At 44.6% G+C, this 24,185-nt stretch overlaps 1 protein-coding gene across 6 annotated transcripts in view; it reads left to right on the forward strand.

The window, feature by feature from the left end:
* Nucleotides 1-2,339: 2,339 nt before the first annotated feature.
* The window catches only part of arhgap12b (Rho GTPase activating protein 12b), a 56,200-nt gene continuing 34,354 nt past the window's right edge, over nucleotides 2,340-24,185 (forward strand). For all 6 annotated transcript variants that reach the window (XM_035142665.2, XM_035142667.2, XM_035142669.2 and 3 more), the window contains exons 1-2: nucleotides 2,340-2,498; nucleotides 6,799-7,568. In XM_035142665.2, coding sequence (XP_034998556.1) covers nucleotides 6,891-7,568 — 678 coding nt within the window. In that variant the 5' untranslated portion in view covers nucleotides 2,340-2,498; nucleotides 6,799-6,890. The remainder of the gene's footprint in view (nucleotides 2,499-6,798; nucleotides 7,569-24,185) is intronic.

The following is a 24,185-nucleotide window of genomic DNA, read 5'->3' on the forward strand; positions in this document are numbered from 1 at the left end:
ATGGTAGTAAAAGCACCAGCTACTGCCCTAACAATGACTTTGCTCTGTCTAAGTGTCCCAGTAAACCATGACAGCACCAGGACAATGAAAATGTCCTCCGTGAAAAAAGGCCCATTGTGTCTGGTGAGGACTAGCATGTTCCCAGCTGGCTCGCAGATAAAGGAGTTCAGAGACTGGGAGGAGTCTCCATCAATATACAAACAAACACAGTATGTAGATAGCAGATACTGTATATAGCAAATACATATTATTACCTCTTCCAAGGCAGTTGTGTTTTCCCCCCTGTCCATTTGTTTGTTGGATTGAGAGGAAGTTTACACAAAAACAACACAATGGATTACCATGAAACTTGGTGGAAGGATGTGGTGTGGGTCAGGGAAGAACCCATTAAATGCTGCTGATACAGATCAGGAGGTGGATCCAGGAATCACTTTCTTTAACATAGTGAGATGTGTTTGTTGATTTCCCAGAGAGTAATGCATGGATCTGGATTTAAAAAGTCAGACATATTTAGGGGACAGATTTTTATATGAATAAGTGCAATCTGGTGTAGATCCAAATAAAAATCTGGGTCTAGTGAATGTAAATGTGGTTTCATAAGGGGACTGTCGGGCCATGGCAGAGGTATGTGCTCTACTACATGACATTCTAGTTTAAATGTTGTTAACAGGTGGACATTTGTTAAATGTTTTAGAAAATAAATACAAAAAGCCTCAAACTACCAATTTAAAGCTGCCATTTGTTAATAAACGAATCAGCTCCTCGTGGTTTCCCATCACGAGCAGATAAAAAGCTGCGTGTGTGGTTGCATCATTTGAATTATCTTCACAACATATGTCAAAACATGCACACGACGTGTCCAGACTTAATGAAGGCCACTCTCCTGTTAGCCACTTCCCTCCTCACACCAGCAGGATGCGCCTTTACGCACACACCCTGTGCTAACGCAGAATGAAGAAGTGATGAGATGCGATTATTGTGTTTCTGTTCATGCATTATTCTGAAATAATGTAAACTCACGATCTGACTGCCCGAGGCTTCATTTCGTGGGCTCCTGTTTAGTCTACGGAGTCTGCGCCGCCGAAGACGCGCCGCTGTGTTCCTGGATCATCCGAGCACTAAATCATTCATGATGCTGCTGGATGCTGAACCCCCTGTTGTAATTGCCTAAAGAGGAGCTCGGCTGAGGGGTGGGAGTGAGTGAGGGTGGGGGGGGGGGCTACCCTTGCATGTTTATCCTACAGAGCCCAATTATGTTGCGTGGCTTTAATCAGACGAACAACCAAATCCCGCCGAATAATGAGAAATAATGGCACTCAAGTAATCAAGGGGACTTACAAAAAAAAGGTGGAATAATTTAAACTATATCCCAGGTGACGTCTTTGAAAGGAGACAGGGAGATCAAAGGACCATGGGTGTTTGTGGCCCGCGGGGGGAAACGCAGCGCACAGTGAAGACGTGCACGCGGCTCTGGGCGCCGTCGATCAGCGGAGACCGACTGTAGGTGTGGAGCTGAGAAAGACCGTCTGCAGAGCGCTACTGCGACAACCGGACTGGAAACACACGGACTGCAACCGGAGTTTAGTCGGGGCACTCCTTCACAATAAAAGCCCCAAAAAGTTAAAGGCAAAAGTGGAAATATTACGACTGCATGAATTCTAATTGTTGACAATGCAGCAAAAGGCCATGAATATGGTTCATTAAGGAGTTGCTCGCATTGATAAAATGTTTGAATTAATTCAGTCAAAGTTGTGTATGTCCGTTTATTTATTTACAACTACTGCAACTTTGCAGATGTGTCTCTTGTTCATAGTTTGTAATCTCTTGCATTTAGACTCTTGTTTATAGGCTTATTCGTTTTTCTATTATATTTACTACATTACTGTGTATTCTGGTACTTTATTGTGTATCATTGACTTAGGGAGTATGTACAGTTTTTAGTACATTTTATGTTTATTACACTATTTTGAGCTATTCTAATTCTTCGTATCTACTCACACTACTCACACGGCAATAAAGATAATGATAATAATAATAACAACACTACTACTACTAATAATGATGATGATGATAGTAAATAATAATTATAATGAAACATGTAGCCGACAAACAACAAACACACTTTGACCCAAAGACGTCCATTCAAGACATGGGCGCTTACAGAAAATAATCAAAGTCGAAAGCATATAAGAAAATGTGATAATGACTTTTTTTTAAAAGACTCTGATGCTCAATAACTCGATTTTAAGATCAGCCCAAATAAGAATACTTATTTTTTTAGATGACATATTGGCATAGTTACACGCTTTACTTTGAAAGTCACGACCGGATGTGTGTGGTGTTGCCACACAAGAACTTGACAGCGAGGAGAGGAGGAGCGGGTCTGCTGAGGACCGAAGCCCGAGCAGCACGCACTGAAGCGGGCAGTAAAAGTTCGCCCTGTCCGTGTCTCCGGTGGTCCCAGGAACCAGCCGCTCACCGCTGGAGTCTTTCTAAAGGTCGGTACGGTCCCGTGTGTTTTCCGCTGGCGCCTCTCTCCCTCCCCTGCTCGGCGGGAGGCTGCTGGCTTGTGTCGGACTTACTTTGTTGCTATGCACGCTGCCGCAGGTCGGACGGTTTGTCTCCGAGTGAACCTGCTGCTTTTCTTCCTCCTCCGGATAAACCACACCGGGGAAATGGCCAACATTTAAACATGAGTGTGTATTTTTGATTTTCCATGTGTGTTTATTTCTGACGTGTCGGGTGGTTAAACACTCCACGTGATAGCATCAGTGCGTGTGGCTCAGATTCGGGGAGCTTTCATTTCCCTCGCGGTGTGTTCGGCTGTGTGCCGCCGCCCAGAGGGGGTCTTCCTCCGGGCCGGCCCGGCAGCTCCCTGCCCTCCCCTCGCTCCTCCTGGAGATCCTCGGCGGTGAACCCTTTGTCGCAGATGGGTTAAAGTCCTTTGTGTTGTGTTTCTGCGGCAGTGTAGTGTGTGGGGCTGGAAGGGACCCTGCCCCCCACCTATGCCCTCCCCTCTCCTCCGCCGCCGCCATCCGCCCCAGGCATGTGTCCGCAAAGACCCCCACGATCTGTGCACGGTTTGCTTCCAGGGGCTTCCACAGTGCGCAGTGAGGAGAGAGGGGAACAGTGTGTGCACGCAGTGCTGGTGCACAGATGCAGCAGCAGCAGCGTGTGCGAGGCGCAGATGGATTGAAATGCAGCAGCAGCAGCAGCACATGTTGGAGTGGATGCTGCTCGGCCACATCTGTTTTGAATGAAGCACAGGGACAAAGGCAGTCCGAGTCTCAGGCTGCTCTGCAGATGTACGCAGACAAAAGCTCGGGTCACGATCCCTGTGTTGATGTGAGCGTTGCTTTTCTGCGAGCTACACACCAGGTTGATGAGCGCGTTGCCATCACGCCAGTATTGCAAATGTATCCATAATATAACTTATTGGGTCTGATTTCAACAGTGGCATCACACATATTTAGTGAAATAGTTTTACCAGATTTCTGTGGCAGCCATCACATCTGGATTCACTTTTTCTCACTGGTTGGTGTTTTCTATAGAGCCACATATCTGCCTACAGATCAAACTGAATCCTATTGCTTTGCAATAACTCGAAATGATATTGAATTAGCAACAGAAACATTTATAGTCAGAAGATAATCATTGGCATGAAGCAGTGACATTTAAGTAGTTGGCAAATTAACTAAAGGTTAATCATAGGGTGGGAATTATTATACAATCTTGGGTATTACGGCATTAACACGTGTTGTGAGTTCATGACATTTCATTTTTCCAGGATCCCTGTAAGTCTTTGGGCTCCACCATGGGAACCACCAATCCATTCCCAAATATAAAAGTATGACATCATAGCTTTAGTCCATATTGACAGACATGCAGTAGCTGTTCACTGCTGAGCTGAGACAACTTGTTTCTACACATGAGCGACACACTTTGAGTCTCAAAGGAGCAACAAGTCAGCTGCTGCTCTCCTCTGAGACCTCACTTCGGTTGACAAGGACTCATTTGCAGTAAGATTCACTCTCTGGTCCTCTGTCAGAAGTGTGGCAGAAACTCTGCAGCAGATGAATCGGACAGTGGGGATAATCAGTCGTATTGTGTCTGAGGAGCCAGTTTTAATTCTGAGAATAACAGCAATTTGTGTCATTGTGAGTCAGTCGTGGGGCCGCGGCCAACGTGACTAATGTCTTTCTTGATTTCCAGCTACTGCCTGGTCACTGAGGTTTCTCAAGGCTGTAATGCACCTTCTAAAAAGACTCCACATTTTCGGTTTCAATTTCCCATGCTTACCTTTTCTGACTTGCCAGTTTTGTAAAAATGTCTGTGACGCTGTCTATGAATTGTCTCTGGCTGTGCCGGTGTCTGTCTGGGAGCCTTAATCTTTTAGAGGAGTGTCTCCAACTTCAGACACTAATGGTATGAAGAGGATTGGCGAGTCTGGTAATCTCAACAGATTTGCACAGATAAAGAATGTGACTGTCTCACACCATGTAATTTATCACAGGTTTCATGCTTATTGGGGAAAAACGACACACAGAGCTGAAATCACAGAAGCACAGTCTTTATTTATGTCTGTGTGCAACAGGCAGCGACACTGTGAACTTGCTGTGTGGAGGTCACGACTGCTGCTGTCAAGCGGCATCATTGATAGTGCTGTTATCATGTGCGTGACTTGAAGCCCTGACGGAGTCCTGACTACATCTCTGGCACCTCTGGTGATAGTGATTCCTCGTACACACACTAGCCAAAACAGACAGTGGCTGTGTCTTGACAGACAGTCATTCATAAATGGCTTGTGTGCGTTTGTTGACATCATGGCTGAAGCTTGTACTGGGACAGGCCCAGACGGGGCTGCCATCCGCTACACACACTAAAACCTCTGGCACAATGTAACACTGTGTGTGTGTGTTTATGTGTGTGATTCATGGTGTTAAAAACAGATAAAACAAACTATTAAAGCCCATTGTGAACATGCAGCCCTTCTCTCATGGGCTCCCATTCTAGCGTAGACGGCTCTCGACCACCGTCAATTTATTCTGGGGTGTGTAGCTGCCAGTCTGGGCTTCAGAGTGTGTGTACGTATTCCTTTCCATAAGGATGGACCCCTTTATAGATTCAGTGCCGCGTTCTCACGCTTCACTAAAAGCACCTGCTCTTACCGCCGGCACTTCCAGGATGCAAGTCCACGGTGGCCGCTATTTCAGGGAGGAAGACGGAGAATTTGATCTGAAGGGAGACGCGGCTCAGTGGCAGCCCCTCTGCAGTGGGAGTGCCCTGGTATTTATTTAGGTTAACTGATGAAGGGATACTCTCTGACAGACGGATCAATGACAGGCCTCATCCCAAAACAAACCCTGCAGGAATGGAGAGGGGCCCAGCTGTCCTCTGACTCACACACACAAATATCGAGAAGATCACCCCGATCTTTTTAAAGCCCTCTGACTGTATCTCGTAACTGCATTAATGAGTAATGGTGTCAAACGGCAGAGCTGGACTCGATGAAGCGACACACGCTTTATTTTTGGTCGCAGCGTCTGACGGAATGTAAGCTCAAGGGAGTCATTGTGGTGACTGGATCGCACGCAGGATCAGTGTGTGGGGGTCATGTTGTCATCACCCCTAGCTCCGCAGAGGGTGATCGGGTTACCAGGCTGGATATCCTTAGCAGCGGTGTAGGTTGCCAGAACAATCAGGGCTGACTGTGTGTTGTGGTTGATCAGAGGGAGGAGTCGCCCTGTGGTGCTCTTCAATTGACTCACCAATAGAGTATGTCTGTCTGGAAGTGGATTCATGTCCATAATGTGGGGGTATTACAGCGGAAGCACTTTGTGGTTGTGGTGATCAGATGAGTAACAAGGTGAGCTGGGAGCATGTTTCTGTGGTTTGGTGGGCGTGTGTTCATGTGTCTGAGCACGTTATAGGTCTTAAAAATATAGCTGGCACCATTCACCTGAGCAAGTAAAAAAACAATCTTATCCAGGGGTTGTGTGAACCGAATATTTTCTGTAATTAGTAGGATTTTAACCTGCGCCATGCAAGGAGGTTATGTTTTTACCCTGTCCATTTCTTAGTTGGTTAGGTTTTTTATGGCTCAAAAATGAGTGGTTGGATCTTTAACATTGCGAGATGTATTTGACATTTTACTGATTTTCTAGGAAAAATTCATGGATCTTGATGGGGAAAAAATCTGCCATATATTCTGACTGATTTCTATGTGTGCGCAATTTGGTGTAGCTTGGTTGATTTTAAGGGGAATGTTGGTCCTTGTTGGAGGTATTCGCTCTACTGAGTGACATTCTAGTTCTTTTTTTTTTTTTAAGTGATGATGGAAACAGTGGAAGGCTTTCCATCATTTTGATGGATTATAATGCTGAGAGAAACCTAGCAAAACATCAAGTTATTTACACACACTGTCAGTAACCACATGTAGACCTCTCTATTCTGAAGTGGCACTGGCCATTCTAGTCACCAGTGTGGCAGCTGTTTCAGGCTTCATTTAAAAAAATTAAACTAAAATAAAAATCAGTTTAACTGCTTATTAATATTTTTTAGGCACAATTGTGTTTTAGTGCGCTTCACTGTCACTGCAAGAAAAAAATATTTTGACCTACTTCGAGCCGTGTTGATGGTTCCTCTGTCCTTGAAAATGAAATGCTATTAAAAAGCATGTTTCTCAATAAAAGAAATTATAATTATACATTTCAACTGGAATGTTTGACCCTGAATTCAGTCTGATAAACAAAGAGAAACTCTAACACCCTCTGTTCTTACCTGTCTTCTCTCTTGCAGCCTAGCAGTTCCCCCACTCAGACATGAGGAGCCCTCCAGGCCTGGCTCGCTGAGCAGTTGAGATCAGAGTTCAAGCGCTTGTTCCGGCAGTCATGGCTGACAGAGAGGGGCTGCCTATTCCCCCAGGCCAGGTCTACATCGAGGTGGAGTATGACTACGAGTACAAGGCCAAAGACAAGATGGTGGCTATCCGTCAGGGGGAGTGCTACATGCTGGTGAAGAAGACCAATGAGGACTGGTGGCAGGTGAAGAAAGAGGAAGGCTCAAAGACCTTTTATGTGCCAGCGCAGTACGTCAGGGAGGTGCGTCGGGCGCTCATGCCCCCCCCGAAGCCCAGCTTGAGGGCCAAGCCCACAGTTTTGGACATTTGCCGGGCGTCCAATGAAAATCTCAACAGACCCCAACCAGAAATGTCCAGCTTTGGACGTCCGCCACCTTCATCTACCCCGTCGCCATCTTCTGATCGTGTCACGCCACCAGCTCTACCCAAGGATGCTAACCAGAACCTGGGGAGTCCCCTTCATTGCAAGGTGGTAGCTGAACTAGTACTTCTTCACAACAACAATAACCATCACCACGGCAACAATGCCACGTTGCCACGGACACGGGCTGACTCACCTCCACTCAAAGTGGGGAACAACCACAACAGAAGTCCAGACATTGTCAAGACCTCCCCACCCAGCGACCTGCCGGGAGAGGGGCTGAGCAAGTTCCGCAACGACTCCGAGTCTGGGGATGAGCTGAGCAGCAGCTCAACAGAACACATGCAGGTAAGTCTTTTTTATTTAATTTTTTTTGTTTTTTTGGATGGCTTCCTTCCAGATCTGCTTCATTTGACGTATTTGTGAGTTTTTTGCATTCTTGGGTAGTTTGAGGAAATAATCTATGCAGAAATCAGTCCGTGCCTAAGTTTGTAAGGGCAGCAAAAACAATGCAGGCAGCTCCTGTTCTTTCTTTAGATTGCTTACTCCCGTGAGCACCACTAGTTTAGTCTGTCTTTGTGATCTCAGTCGTGCCCTTGGTTCCTTTCCCTTTCTTCCATTCGCCCTGCTTTATTTCCCACCCTCTGCTTATTTCACCCGGGGCCAGCTGCAGATAACTGCCCTTGTCCCAATCACATTCGGCCATATGGGCTGTTCAGAAATCACATTTTTCTTCACTCACAGTTTCTCTGCAGACCTACACCCATCCATCAGCTCCCACACAAGTCTGCCTAAAACCATTAAGTGCCTCATTTGCCACAATTGACGAAAACAGCAGCAACAGTTGCAGGTGCTTATTAAAATCTTCTACTGTTGCCCTTGAAGCACAATTTGTCTGGCATGTACAGATGTGCATTTTTGGGGGGGAACGGCTGTTGCAGTCGGGTCATTAAAGACTAAATGGTGCGTTAACAGCTCCACTGTTAAATGAATGGCTCTGTAAATGGGAGTCTTCAGGTACATTTAATACAAGGAATTGCTTAACACAGCTACCAGGTTGTGTGGGTTTGTAGCTGTCATTTAACCTTTTGAACTTGCTGATGTTGTCCAGGAATGTGTGCAAATGTATTGTTATGATGCCAAAAATAACGCTTTGAGACAGATTATAGTTTTGCTATTTGTATACAGTGACAATGCTTTATGTGGGGCACCTTCCTGATTCAGACATCCAAACTTCCTGATTCTTCCCCCTTCGCCCAGTCCCTCCAGCCCCCAGACTGACAACTCAAGCCCCCTCCCACTTCCGTGATATGTCCCATCACCCTGAAAGAGAGAGAGAATGGGTGAAAACAGCAGGAACTGGGTCTTATCCTTCCTAGTCTGCAGCGGAGGTAGATCAAAGTAGAAAAAGGAGATTTCCAGACAGTGGGAGTCCAAACTGGATTGCGCTCCTGAGCAATATTTGGGAGGATATACTGTATCTAGGCAGGGTGGACTTGTTTGAAGGCTCCAAGTGCTGCTTGTGTTCTTTGTTCCACAGGCTGCAACAGCCTCCTCCACCATGGAGCGAACAAAGAGACACAGGCTTGAATAGAAACTAGGTCATATCTGCTGAGGATCAGTCTGAAGCCCCCCAGTTGCCCCGCAGTGGGGACCACTGAGCGTGTGTGAGTGTGAATGCCATGTGCAAAGCGCCATGTGAAGGAAAGAAGGGTGAAAATGGAAGCTAACTTCAGAGGCCCCAGATCTGTGACCTCTAAATGGTTTGTGGGTCAGAACTGACATACCCCTAAAGGCCCGGTATCAAGGCAAGAGAAGGGTTGTTTTCTGTGTTGCCGCTTGCCTTCAGCAACCTTTTTGAAATAATTTCATGCTTGTCAAATCACATAAGCCAAAATAAACACACATTTCACTCTCAGCCATTTGCATTTGTATGGGAAGCTCTGTGGAGTGTTTTTTTGTCAGCCTACAGTAGTGCTGGCAGGGCGGATAAGACTCAGACAGCAGACAGGATTCAGCCAAAACTCCCCGTGAAGCTCTGCGCTGGCTGTGGTCGCTGCGGCAGGTGGAACCCTCTCCCTCGCTCTTTTTTGCTCCTTTGTGGTGCTCTGTTGGTTTGTCCTGTTTGGCCTGTTGCCAGGCAAGTGAATGACCCCCGCAGAAAACCCAGTTCTTTCAAGTCCCCTACTTCCACTGCTTCCTGTCATTGCTTGTGTGCAGGCAAACTGGGCCTTAGAGAGAAAGAGGGAGGATCATTTTGTGACAAGGCGGTATTGTTATCAGTTAGCCCGACTGATGCGAGGTTTTTGAGCCTGTTTCAGAAGTAAGAGTTTGAAAAATTGATGACAACATAACAGCTGAGATTCATCTGATCAGCTTGGTTATGAAAGAATTGTGACCCAGATATGTTGTAACTAAGACATTTTACAGTCACAACTAAACAATTTGCACAACTAAAAATGAGAAAATGAAACGGTACAAATTTAGACAGCAGACTTCACTGGACATTAAATATTGATGATGGTTATATTCAGCACCACAGGATAAAATCACAGCAGGCTAAACTGTTCAAATACAAATCTAGTTTCTTATCAAAATGAGTCAACTGCAAACTGTGACCGTTGTCATTTTTGTTTGAAAATTATTTTCCGATGATCAATGAGTCGACTATTTGATTAATCATCACAGCTCTACAGTCATTATCAATCCAATGTCACTGCTCCCTCTTCCCAAATTTAAAACACAAATTTAACTGAATAGGTGAATCTGCAGCGGCTGTGGTTCAGGTGATGGAGCGGGATGTCCACTTACCAGAAGGTCAGTGGTTCAAACCCTGGCTCCTCCAGTCAGCATGCTAAGGTGGCTTTGGGCACGACACTGAAGTAGAGATGTTCTGATACCGATACCAGCCCTGGAAATGCCTATGATACTGCCAAAAATGGCGAGTCAGGCACCTGCGAGTATGTAAATCTATGTACTGATCCAATACCATGTCTTTAAAGTATATTAGTTTCACCCAGAGAAAGTTTCTTCTCATAAATTACTTCTTCGCTTCTTCTCCGCTCTCCAAAGCAGCAGTTGCGCTGCCCTGCCACTGGCATGTACTGTTTTTAGAGCTGTGAAAAGTAAGTGATTTTCAGTAGTGTAGCGAAAGCCAGAGCTAGAAAAATGTCAACTGAAAGCAAAACTTAATTTGGAGGGGCAGCTCTAGTTTTGCCTATTGCAACACAAGCAATCTCAAAGCTTTGAAGAACCAGCAAACATGGAGTTAACCGTAGCCCAGCCATACAACAATAATAGCAATTATCACATTCCATACAGGGTTAGTATTATACAACAGTTAAAATACAAATATATATTTCACTATCTTATTAATCAGCAAATTTAGAGAGGGTACACAGTGTGATCTTCGGAAACTAAAGAAACAAAGGTATTAGAACATCTTTACACTGAACCCTGAAATCCCTTGACAGCTGTTCCTCAGATTGTGAATGATGTGAAAAGTGCTGTATGAATGTGTGCGAATTTGACTTGTAGTCTAAAGTGCTTTTGGTAGATGTTAAAGCTCTACATAAATACCACCTACCATTATCATTTACCAAAACTTTTATATTTTTTGTAATGACATTAATGAAGAATCTATATTTCATCTGGATCTTAATAGGCACTTAAAAGGGTCAGTATTGGTTCCTGCACTAATCAGCTGGGTTGGATCAGTGCATCCCAAGCTGGTGCAGGTATTTTAGTTTAGCTTTACAGTATGTCAGCTGAGAGGCCGGACCTGGGTACCACTTCTTCTTCCTCTGTATGTTGTGATTGTCACTTCAGTCGAGTCAGACAGACGCACACTTTTTGTGTGTGTGTGTGTGTGTGTGTGTGTGTGTGTGTGTGTGTGTGTGTGTGTGTGTGTGTGTGTGTGTGTGTGTGTGTGTGTGTTGTAGACAGCTGCTTTGACACATGCGCTCCGCAGTTCCTCTGTATTTTATCTGGAGGAGGTGCATGTGTGAACGCAAATGTCAGGGGGAGACTGTAAACATGATCACGTGATCTCCGCAGCGGGGTTAATACTTCGCTTCCTGTCTCTGTCTGCCGAACCCGGCTGCTCCACATCTCGCATCTGAATAATTAGATTGATTTGATGCTGTTGTGAGCGCGTATGTGCAGAAAACCTCCTGCTGTGTTGTGCATTTGTGAAAGGCAAACTCTGGCTAAACTGTTGCCGATTATCTGGATTTTACCCGTAGGTCATGTCTGAAATGGCTTTAAGTAGTTGGACGGATACATTAATAGTATTTTCTTTTTAATTCCAGGTAGCATATATTGATAAATTGGAAAAATAGCGTCATAGATAACCACAGGCGTGAACTAAAGATTTCACATATTATTCATCCCTCAATAGAGTTCACCTCCAGTCTCGGGCCCTCCTCAGGCTTACACATTGTCTTTGACAAGGAGAGGAGGAACTGCTCTATGAATGGACGGATGGTTAGATGTGTAAATTTGTCGCTGATGTGACCGGACTCAAGTGCCAGCTGGCCACCTCCTAATTAATTCGATTTGATCTGTGGGTGATCTGGGTCTCTTTGTCTCGCCTTGCTTTCTTTTTGTAATTTGCTTATCTCTGGGGCTCTGACAGCAGCAGAAACTGAGGGTCCACGCCACGCCTCCTCAGCACCATGAGGGGCTGGTGGGGTTTGCAGGCACACAGCCGTCCTCCTGTCCTGGTCCCTGTGTACTCACCACTTGCTCTCCCCCATCCCTGGTCTTCTAAAAGCATGGCTCCTATGCTCTCAAGGGATTGGAAAAATAAACCTGTTTACCTCAAGAAGCGGGCAACAGGATGAAGTGTTTGTTTTTGTTAAAAAAAATGTGGCACACCATATTATTTAAAGCCTGTTTTTCACATAAACATATTGGGTTTCTCCAAGGCTGTGTTGCCTGTTTAAAAACTCAACAGAAAAACATGACCACACAGTCTCTATCACCACATAGAAGGTTATTTTGAGTTGTTTTTTTCTGCAATACTTTTACCCATATCTTCTTCAGAATTGGTTTAAAGGCTTGTTCTTTTGGTGGGCTCCTTTTTTCCCCCAAAGCCCAGAGAGTGGATGAATGCTGCCCTGTGGGATTGGGTGAGAGGCCAGATTGTTGTTTTTCTTCTCTGTGAGTTGTGTCACCGTCACCGAGGGGAAGATGTGACGGCCCTGTAAGTGTTTGTGTCTGTGGCTTCGCACTGTGGAGCCAGCGGGATGCCCACCTCTCACTCACTGTCTGATTAGAAAGGCACTTAGAGTTCCCTCCTACGCTCCAACCTTTATACTATCTCACACAATCACACTACAAAAACAAGGTATCAACCACTGCTGGGCCCACTCCTTTCTTCAGTTACATCCAGTTATTGAGTAACTCCTGGTAGTCTGTATCATATAGTGCTCCATGTCAATAATAAAACTGCTGATTCCCTGAGATTTCAAGCTGGATCAGTCACTCCGCTGAAATAAGCCGTCTTCTAGAGTCTTGTTTCACAGAAATCTCCTTTTACTTCCACTTCAAGGATTCATATAGCCACAATGACATAACTGGCTTGTGAATCTATCTGGACATATTCTTAGAAGGTTTAAAAACAAAAGGAAGCAGCTGAGTCTGTCTGCCTTCAGCCTGCTGTGTGGTCGTAAGCTGTCAGTGCCTGGAAGAGGAGGAGGGAGAGAAGGAGGGGGTTGTACATGTAGTGGACAAAGTGCGAGGGTCCTTGGCCCCGACAGAGTCGCTGTAGCCCCCTGTGTGACGGCAAAGACCCAGGGACAGGAGGCCAGACAGATATGTTTTCATGTTTGGGTGAATCTGGAGATTAGTCTTAGCCTGTGAGCCGTAAACCTCCCAATGGCTGCCACATCAAGATGAATGACTTGAAAGAGAAACATTACAAGGTCACCATTAAAGATGGAGGAGAGCATTAAAATTGGATGTCATGAATGTGTGAACATCTGTTGAGATGTAGATTGTTCATTGTGTTTTTTATTTCCCTTTGTGAATTACATGCGCAGTCTTTGGCTCGGTTTTTGCTCGTCTGTTTGCCGACTTGTGCAACAGAGCAAAGGCTGAGAATGTGTATCAGTGGCTTAGCAGAGTATTTAAATAGGCAGCTCTGTGGGGGTGGTTGGTTCTCCCAAGTGCCCTTTCAAAATGTATCCACAACCAGAAAGGTTTGACCAATTTAGTTCTTTAGTATCTGCTATTTTGGGCCTGTGCATCGGACAATTTTTTATCCAGTGAATTTGCCCCATATGAAGCAATTTATGTGTGTTGTGCATAGGACAGTGTGGGGACTAGTGTTAAAGCCGTCTGTCACTCTTGAGGGTCCTGGGAAGCTCTTCAGTTAACTGTACAGAAACGACCTGTTCCTAAACATCCCCCCGCCACAGTAACCTGCTAATTACATGTTGCGCTAAATGGATTCTTTGCTCGCAGAGACTAACGTTTTGCTGCAGAGTATTCTCTACTGCCATTTTCCAAATAAACTCAATTCCACTTAGTTGAGAACAAGAAAGGACATGGTCTTATTACATAATGACATCGTAAATACCACCAAATAAGAGTGCGAGCAGTGGTGTAAGGTTTATCCATCTCCCGCCTGTGCCGGCCCGTAATATGGAGCTGTGCCGAGAGACTTACTCCCGGACCAGCTGAAAAGGAGGCCCCTGGTTGTTTTCCAGTGCATACTTGACATTCCTGCCTCAGTGCCTACACACTCTCATACAAGCAAGCTAAGTCAGTGAAGGTCTGCCTGACCCTCAAAAGTGAAGCATTGGACTTTTCAGTAATCTAATATTAAGCTTGAACAAATAGTGCATCCGCTGTGTTCATGTGAGAGGCTGCCTCTTTGTTTGACTGCCTGCGTTCTTTTTTATTACTCTCCTTCCTCTGTCTGGGCCTTTTAGTTTCTCTTCTACTTTTTTGCCCTCACTCTGTCTGTGTTGCTTCCTTTTCTGCTGTCAGCCTCGCATTCCCCTCCTGAACACCTTGCTTTCTCTTCAGCATTTATTGACTCAGGCTGTCAGATGTGGTCTCGGTGAAGGGCAGGACAACTGCGGGGAAACCAAGAGCTCCTGGACTGCACTTCAGCCCATGACCACCATTTCTTTTCTCCCCCCACATCCAGCATGATCCTTGCCTCTGTGATACAACAAGAGGATTAAGCCCACAAGCCCTCAGGGGCTGAGCGTTCAAGAAGACCACAAGAGCTTAGGCTCAGAGTTGAGGGGAATCGTGTCTGTTGTGTAAGGTGCAGGATTTCACCTTTTCTAAATCTTTCCATGAAGTACAGGCTAAGGGTGAGACAGATTGACTGTTTTTCTAATCCCAGTAATTTTAGATGGAAGCGGCCAGTTACAGTCAAGTTTGCATGATTGAGCACTTGCAAACCATCTCGGCAGTGCTGACCTTTGAGAGAATGGAGAGATTACAAGAGGCAAAAAAAGAAGATTCAATCAACTGGTTCACTATCCAGTTTGATACAACTTTGCTCTGTAGGTCTTTCCTCATTCAATTCATTTTACAATAAACAAAACTAGCCACAAGCAATGCTACGCTAAACCTTGGCTCAAGAGTAATGAATCACTGCCCACATCTCCTATTTGTTTGTTCTGTATTTATGTATGTTTCCCAACAAATCAGCGCTTTGCCTGTGGTAGCATCAATCATTCTGTGCAAATAGTTACATCCATGAATAAAACGGGGACTAAAAAATGCTTCAGAAAAATGGGAACAAGTATGGATGTGATCAGTGCAGATATGCAGGTTGGTGAGTAATCTCTATACACAGAATATGCAGAATCTGTAGATAAGGGACAAGAGTTTGGGGCAGGAAGCCAGCTGGTTTCCGTTTCTAGTTTGACCAATGACATTTGGGCAGGTTTTGTTTGACTGCAGGTGAACAATTCATAGGCAATAGTTTTTTTTTATTAATCTGCACCCATATGCAGATAGCTGTTGATAGCCAAAATGTTGTCTCGACCTAAAACAACTACAAAAGCTATTACTTATATTTTGTGTGGAGAAATGTTTCACCCGTGTCATAAAAGAAGCTAGTCGTAGTTGGACTGCAAACGGTGTACTGGGAATGGAAGACACAGATTTTACCCGTAGATCCACTGTCTACACTGGAAGCCACAAAATATTGTCTGTTGCCCTTGTAGGCTAATTCGTCATCAGATGATAGCCGGTGGGCTCTGAGATTGGTTTTGTGTTTGTCCTGGTGCGTGCCCTTGGCCTACAAGTAGTCATTACATCACCATGTCTCACTATCGCCCATTTTGCAACTATTAAAACTTTTAACTGGTCTGCAGTAGTCTAAACTGCAGCATCACTTATAAAAGTTTAGAAGAGACTTTGTAATTCAAAGCTTCCTCTCTCTTCTTACCCTGTTGGTTGTAGTTGTCTCCGCTCCAGCCTCCGTGAAGCCGCTCTGCCTGTCAGCCTGTGTAACAGCGTTTATTATCAGAGTGGATGACAGGGCTACATCACCTATTTAATTCCGTCTCTCCCTCTCCCTCCGCTGCTCACTGAGGTTTATTCAGTTCATCCCTTGTCGCTCACGGTGCCTCTCTCTGGGCCGGGCTCTCTACTGTAGCTCTGTGCACTGAGACAGCATGTACCCAGAGAAGGTAAGAACGCCTAGCTGCTGTTGATAGCGCAGTGATTTATTTTATTGCGCTTCCTCTCTCCGCTTTCCTCTCCAGCTCTTACTCTTTCCCTGCCGTGGCTGCTTGGAATTTTTTTTGCTTCTAGTGTTGTTTCTCTAACTACCAGAGAGGCCCCTTCTTTCTGTGACATTTTGCCTTGAAACACTCAGACTGACGGCACCAACTGTTGTGTGCCCTATTATGTATTTGATATGGTGTCGGGCACGTGTGGGTGTTCTTGTGTGGGATTTATTTAGCTAGTAACTTGACCGCCCCCCGCTGTGTTATCCACAGAGGTCCGTGTTTGCATACAAGTGATGATGCTCAGGGCACTGGGCTCAGTGCACAGTTGCATAACTGATGCTGGCTGTGTCTGGAGCCTTTGAAACAGCTGCTAGTCATTTTCCTTACAGCGGCCTCTTGCTTTGGGGAAGCGCACAGGTCAAGCAGCTATGCGTTACACTCAACCCTTAGAGGACAACAAATATGGTCTGGGGAACCATTTTCCTTAGTATCCATTACAAAGCTGTCTATGTTAGAAGTACAGTATGTGGCTATTGGCACGATGACGCTGAAGTCATTCAGATGTCACTTTCCTGGGTATAAAAGCGTTTTTTTGGTCCAGCTGCGCCATTCAGTGTTTTCTGCATAGTGGACCCTATTAACTCTGAATCCACTTTGGCATGTCGGAGTGTGTTTTTTCCCCTCTGCTTTTAGCCCACTCTGATGCTTTGCCTCCACAGCGACTTGAAAGTTGCAGCAACTCATGATTTCAAAGATCAAGATTCCTCTCAAAATACTTCCCATGCTGTGTGTCCACGAGCCTTTTGTTTATATACATATTTTCTATCCAAAATACAGAACTGAACACAAGTGATTTGATAAAAGATGTTGCATTTAAAATCAGAGAAACTGGTCTACCTTGGGAAGAAATCAAATGTAAATGAGTTCATCATTGGGACTAATCTGATCTGGTTGACAATAAAAGTGTATCTTGTGTAGTCCTCCACCTTTTTGTCGCCCTCTTGCCCTCATCCATCGGTTTTTTGCTGCTCCTTGACTTGTTGCGCTTTGTCTTTTAGTACAACAGCTTGTATGTCTCCGTGATTGAGTGTACCAATCCAGCACATTATTGCAGATCAAATGCAACATTTGTGAGTCAACCAGTGTTTCTCTGCTGCTGCTCACCGCTTTCCTCAGGAGAGGTACAGCTGCTGCTGGTTGCCAGTGTGTGGGTGGACTGGTGGAAGCATCAGAGCGTAGGTGTCTTCAAACGTCGGGGAGCACGTATTGTCTCTGTCACATGCCGTTGCTATCGTTAATTACACGGTGTGGCTGCCAAAGAGACCGAGGATGAGCTGCGCATCAGTCAGTGCTGAAATGGCTCTGCTTGTGGCTGTCTACACCAGAGGTGATTTAGTGTGAAAGGGAGGTTGGAATTGGTCCGTCACCACCATGCTGGTCCCTGCTAAAGGTGAACAGAGTTTCTGAGATGTGGTCGGATGTGTGTTTCATTTGCAACCCATTGGTCACATTGTGCTACTCGGTTTATTATCAGTGCAGTGACGGTCATTTGTTTAACCAATTGTTCTGTCATTGTGTTGATGTATCATTTGTGGGTTGTAGATTATTGCTGCCTCTTTAAACCGCCCCATGATTTTTTTTTCATAATGTTTTTTCACTTGACGTTCCAGAAACTGTGTCTTTGTCCTCAGAACTTTCCACCAACAGCTGTCACTGAACAGAGATGCTACAGACAAACAAAGGGGATACAAAGAGAGTACACACTATACCACTGTGGATCAGTCTGGATCCTTCTGCAAGCGTTACAGCTCTGGACCCAAACAGTCATTTCAAACAACAAATCCAATGTTAACACAGTATCAACCGACACCCTGTAATTTCAATCAGATGGGCTACTTGTCTTTTGATGATACAATACCTGCTTCTTTACACATCCTCATAGCGGGCCAGAAATAGCTCACCAATATAACAGAGACACCAGGAGGCTGATCAGTGTTCTCTGAAGAGTCGTCCAAGGCCAGCAGCCTTTCAGTGCCCTTGTGTGTGATTGGCAGTGAGGCACTCCCACTGTCTTTTAATGAAATGGATATGCCAGCAGTAACAAATGTCTCAGTGTTCATGCTCCGGTGGCCCAGCAACACCATTGGCTGGTTTGATCACCTCTTTGTATAGTTAATTGACAAGGGGGGATTACATAGTTTCAATAATGTACACTGGCTAAAGCAGAGGAGCAAGGTGGGGCATCAGGGAGCAGTAAAATCCTGGAGTATTAAAAAAAGTGGGGCTGTACAAAGGGAAGCATTCTTCAGGAGACTACTTGGTTTTATATCTCTCTACCATCGCCTTTTGAACACATAGCTTCCTGATATTCAAAATGGACCTTCGTCAGGTCAGGATTATGTTAAGTGCATAGAAGTAAAACAAATGAGCTGTTGGTGGAGTGAGTTGTCCTCCAGTCTTTTGTGCCACTTTATGATGACTTAGTACCCCCACAAAAATTCAAAAGTTTGAGACTGATTTGACCCCACTCTGACAAACCATCAGCCCAGACCTCATTATTGCATGTTTAAATTTTGTCACTTTATAGTCCTGTTACAAGTGCACAGATCCTGCTCTCAGCCAGTGTAGTGTGTCTATCCTGAGTGGCCATTGACCTCATTCCCTCTGTGAACACGTAGATTCATTCACTATGTGAGAGTCAGGTGGAAACATAACTTCTGATGTGTGACGTATCCAAACGGTGTTATTTTGCTTTGATTTTCTGCCATTTCTAATCGTTTTAGGTTGTAACCAGTGACAAAGGTCAGTTTTGTTGTGGTGAGATCCTAATTCCTACTGTTGTTTCTCTCTCTTTTTTTGTATGAGAGACTATTGTTTGGTTGCATCAGCAAATAAGCCAGGGTCCAATACATATGGTGTACTATGTATCTTGTTTTGCCTGGTGAGATGACTGGAACAGCGTGCGGATTTACTACAGAGACAGACGAGGTCAGAGTGCCATAATCATCTAAAAAGTGTTAGGGGCTCCACTGGATAAGCTTCATGCACAGGCAACTGTGGGACAGAGGGGCTTACAGGTCAGCCCAAGCCTGGACAGGCAGCCCCTGCATCGACACACTACTAGAATGCAATCTCCTTACATATCTGGATTAAGGGGTTGTGTACAGAACATTCCTGGGTTAAATCTCCTCCACCCCCTCCCCCACCCCCCAACTGTGCACAAACACATACACCAAAAATCGTGCTTGTCCAACATCATCATGTCCCAAAATATCTTTTCTTGTGAACAATGTTCTTATTAGCACTGTGATATGGGTCTTGACCCTGATTGTTGTTGGGGGGGATTAAATCTGCTCTTTACTTCACCAAGTGTGCTATGCTCTTGATTTCCTAACACAATTAAAGGGGATCAAGAGGTTGTTTCTTATTTAGATCCATGTCTTCATTGTTACCTAATATACAAAATCCCTCTTCTTTCTTGTGTTTCTCACTCAAAGCCCACAGTGGTAATTGAAAGGGGAGTAATCAGTCTTTCTTAGAGTTGGGGGTGGTGTGGTTGCTCTGTGGCCTTGGGCAGGACCCCCTCCCGGTGGCCAGCAGACAGATTTGTTATTGATCTGTCAGCCTGTCCCCAGCCTCTTGAACCACTTTTGCTCTGAAATAAGTGGCTGTTTGCAGCCATGGAGACATATTCAAATCAGGCTGCAGCCACTCCAGTGCCTTGTGGGTTGTGTTGTTTCTGATGTGTTTTAGCAGCCTGTGTTTGAAGAAAGCCACTTAGCACAAAGCTCCTTAAATTAAAGATTTTATTCAGAATTTCATCAAAATCATTTAAGCTGGGGGACTAATCAATAATCATTAGACTTGTCTGGTTTTATAGAGGGGAAAAACATACTCTTTTCATTCACAGTGCATGTAACTGAATTCAAAGCTTTTAAACTCAAAATGGAGCATTTTGAGTTAGCATCTAATGATACAATAATCTCACTTCAGTTGTCAGTCATTCAGAAACTTTATGAAGTAAAGGAGTGTGACACATTTGCAGTTTTTTACCACCACACAGACATTTTAAAATCATTTGCACATTAATTGGCTGCACTTCTAGATTCCTATTCCGAACATGAGATGGTTTCTCATCCTAGCTCCTCTCAACCATCTCTGTGCCCACCTGGGCCGTGATCCAATGTCCCTTTGTTACCCTAAATCAAACTCACTGACCCTGTTTGCTACTCCCACCCAACCAATTGGCACCGTTGCTCTCGATCCCTGTCAGCTCCACTTAGCAGGAGAGGACCACCTCGTGGCTCAAGGTTACCAAGGGCCGTTGTCACTGCCCTACCCGGTATACATTCTGCGAATGGACCACGGACCATTTGGCGGGCAGAGTTGCCTTTACGTGCCATTGCTGGCTTGACAAAACAATTGAACCATTCTCACTAATGTGGCAAGACATGCCCAGTGGAAATTGAATTGCTTTCTACAGAAGCAGCTCTGTGACGATCAATTACCCAACCAAATCTTTTATGGGTCACCCAGAGGACAGAAGAGAACAAAGCTATCCATTTGGTGATTTTACAGGCTGGGAAAGAGTGGCTGAATGTGACAGTTGGTTTTGTGAGGGGACTTACCTGGATCCAGGGGAAAAAAAATCAATGCATACAATGTTTTTACCTTTTATTTTTCAAGCCAATAAGTTCCTTTTTCTGAATCCAAATATTGGGAGTCGGATTCTGTCAAATCTGAAATTAATAGGTGCTTCTAGAAACGAGTGTTGCCCGACAGCAGGTGGTTGTCAGACTGCCAGGAATATTTTGACATGTAATTCAGGAGGAGGCTGGCAGTCCAGGGTTCAGTATGTGGTCATGTTTTGAGTGTGACATGCAGACCAGTGACCAGCTGATGATGCAGTTCATTTTTCTAAAGACCCCAAGCATGTGACTGGGCAGTATAGATGACAAGGCAGCCCTCTCTCTGACAGGGACTGTACACGACAATGGCTTTACAGTGGCCGGTCTGCTGCTGGAACTTTTCTCTGCAGTGATAAAGCGAGGGATGGGGGCACAGAGAAGGGCGGGCTGGCTTGGCAGTCTCTGGGTAGTGGGCTGAGTGACCCATGACCCGTACGAACAAGACACAATGCATCTTTCTGTGACCGTATCTCCACCCCCAACCCGCACACACCCAGTCCAACACCCTGAGTCATGGTATGTGGGCCAATGGCTACATTGGCTGGAGATTTAAATATGCCCTTTTGATTGTGTGTAGCCTAGTAGCCCACTTTCCCATGTTTCTGCTCCATGTCACCATAGACTGAAGTAATCATTATTCATTGATCTACAATGACAAATCTCTATATGCTATATAAATAAAGTTTATTGTATTATTTTCCATTACATACAAGATATTTCTAGTTGTAGCATTGCTATTCTCTCTGAAATCAACTGTTGATTAATGGAGCAGTGTGAAATCAGGAATTTGTGTCATATTTCGTGCGTGACCCTCTGAAAAACACACTGATAAGGAGGTGGTGGACTAGAAAAGATACACTAGTGTTGAAAAATACTTTACAGGGTACCTTTTTAAGTTAAGTACAGACTTTTAATACAAGGTGAAATGTGTTGACACTATGGAAATCCTAGTTTTCATATCATTACAATTTGCTGCTTTTCTTTTGTCATCTTTGACAATTTATTGGTTTTCTGACAAAAAAATTATAGAGGAAATAATTGATTGACAAGTAGGTGTAACAATAATTATTACTAAGATGAGTTGATTAAAATGTCAGAAGATACTGAAAAATGCTGACCACAATGTCCCAGAGCCCAGGAAGACCTTTTCAAATTACTTTTTTTTTATTGACCAGCATTTTAAAACTCATCCAGATATGGCTTTGCTTTCATATCTTTATCGGAGTTTTACCATTATCTTAAACATAAAGTCCCGTCTTGCCATGACTTGCTTTATTTTGCTTAATTGTAAGCATGACTATCATTTAAAAAATGACACCTTCCCCTGAACTCAAGGTGAAGGGTGATTATCTCTGGTTTGAGCATGGTGATACTTGTTCACATATGATGCCAAAACTGTCTCTATGCTGAGGTACCGTGCCACTCAACTTCTGCTGGTGTCTAAAAATGCTGTTTTGACGTTGATCTTAACCTGTCAGATTGTAGACGGACAAACTGATCCTTAAAACAGCCACTGTAGTCATTATTGAATTATTCCCTGTTCCAACACTAACTGCATCCTATCTACATAATTTGTTCTGGCATAGGCAATTATTTCTGAAACCTTCACATGCTTATTTGTTTATTTTCTTTTTAAAATCAGGACAAGAAAATATAAATCTGTTTGTTGTTGTCGATTTCCTCATGGAAGTCTCCTGTGCTGTGCCCGAGGCAGAGGAACAGAGTGAGTTGTCTTACCACCTGCTGTGCACTTGGTTTTCTCTCACTCAGATAATTCCATTTCCTCATTGTAGATGAGCTGTGAATGCAGTCATCCCCCGCTGTGTGGTGTTCCCACTGTCAGTCTCTACCAGCCCAGATGTGCTGTCACTGTCTGCTGCCCCCCCAGCAGACAGCCCACTCCTTCCATCATCTTTTATGTGTCATAATCGGAGATGATTTTAAAACACATTTATCGCCTCCTCTCTGAAAGTATTGTGATCAATCAAACCTACAAATCTTGTTTTTTAAAACAAAGGTGCTTTACTTTTAATCCTCCTGATGCAGTTCAATAACAATTGAATTAGAGCCTACATGTCGATGCTCAAATTCATCAGATCACCCAATTTCCTAGAAACCAGTCTCTCACCCTAAGCTGAATAACATCAAACACTTCCTGTGTGTGTGTGTGTGTGTGTGTGTGTGTGTGTGTGTGTGTGTGTGTGTGTGTGTGTGTGTGTGTGTGTGTGTGTGTGTGTGTGTGTGTGTGTGTGTGTGTGTGTGTGTGTGTGTGTGTGTGTGTGTGTGTTGTGTGTGTGTGTGTCACAGCCGGCTGGTTTGAGGGTTTCATCTGGGTGGAAGTTTCCATTTCCGTTGTGGGTGGCTGTTGTCTGTTCAAGTGCCACACACCGCTCTCAGCTCCACCACACATTCAGTCGGCATTCTGGAGAGTGTGATACCGACCGGTGGCCTGAATAATTCAGCCAGTGATCACAAGCTAATGCACACGCACTCGCACACCCTCACACCTCTTGCAGAGGCACCCCGTAGCACTCCACAGAGGGCCAAAAGGTGATGTTGTGGCAGAGGAGGAGATGTGTGGAATTATGCTGCTTGAACCTGCGAGGCGTCAGGGTTGCACTTATCTGGGTCACATCCCGGAGAGAAGGATCATTAAATTTAGAGCATTAGAAATCAGCTTCATGATTGTAAACACTAATGCATATGCAGCACAGTGCAGACGTTACACCCACAGCGACACAAAAAGCAGGCTGCACACTGACTCACACCCCCGCTTCCCATCCTTCTTTTGCTGCCGCACCTAAATCTGAAACGGCATTGTGAGATAAAAAGCACTCCTCGCTGAGTGTTTGATTTTCAATTAACCTGATTCACTGGGGTTAATACCCTGATGTGCCACCACCGGCACGCTCAGCGGCTCCAAGGTGCTCCCACTCTGTTCTTACGAGTTATAAGTCATCATCTGTTTAAACACATACAGACACACTTGTCTTTGTCTCTGCCATCGGCCGTCTGTGCAGAAATAAAGTGGAAATGTATGTACAGTTGAGAAGATGGTATAAACTCATCTCAACCTGAAGTAGATGTTTCTTTTCCCGGTTTGTTCTGGGTCTAAACGAAAACCAGTTTCTCTCTTTGTCCAGGTCAGATGACGGTTACAGGTATGTCCTAAACAGTAGAAACTTTATCTCTGGAGATTTGAAGTTTACAGGGTGAGTCATCTGTAACTGTCACACTGTATCACTTGATTAATCACCAGCTCTTGTAAACAGCCTGAAGGTGTAATCAAGGTTTCATTATTGATTTGAACTAGAGGTGCACTGATGGATCATCATACTTGTGTAAGCCTTTGTTCTGTCTGTTTGGCATATAATAGACAAGATGCAGTGATCATGTGTCAATCAGTCTGTCAGTGTCTTTGTGTGTCGGTAATCATTCCTTCTCCGGAGCAGAACAAAACTACAATGACAAATCAAAATGGTCAAATGTTGGCCAATATTGGCCTTTTGCAGATACAGTACTGTGCAGAAGTTTGAGGCTCTGTAGATGTGAAGGTTCTTATCCATCAAACG

The sequence above is a fragment of the Hippoglossus stenolepis genome, chromosome 19 (genome assembly GCF_022539355.2).
Source record: "Hippoglossus stenolepis isolate QCI-W04-F060 chromosome 19, HSTE1.2, whole genome shotgun sequence".
Taxonomy (NCBI): domain Eukaryota; kingdom Metazoa; phylum Chordata; class Actinopteri; order Pleuronectiformes; family Pleuronectidae; genus Hippoglossus; species Hippoglossus stenolepis.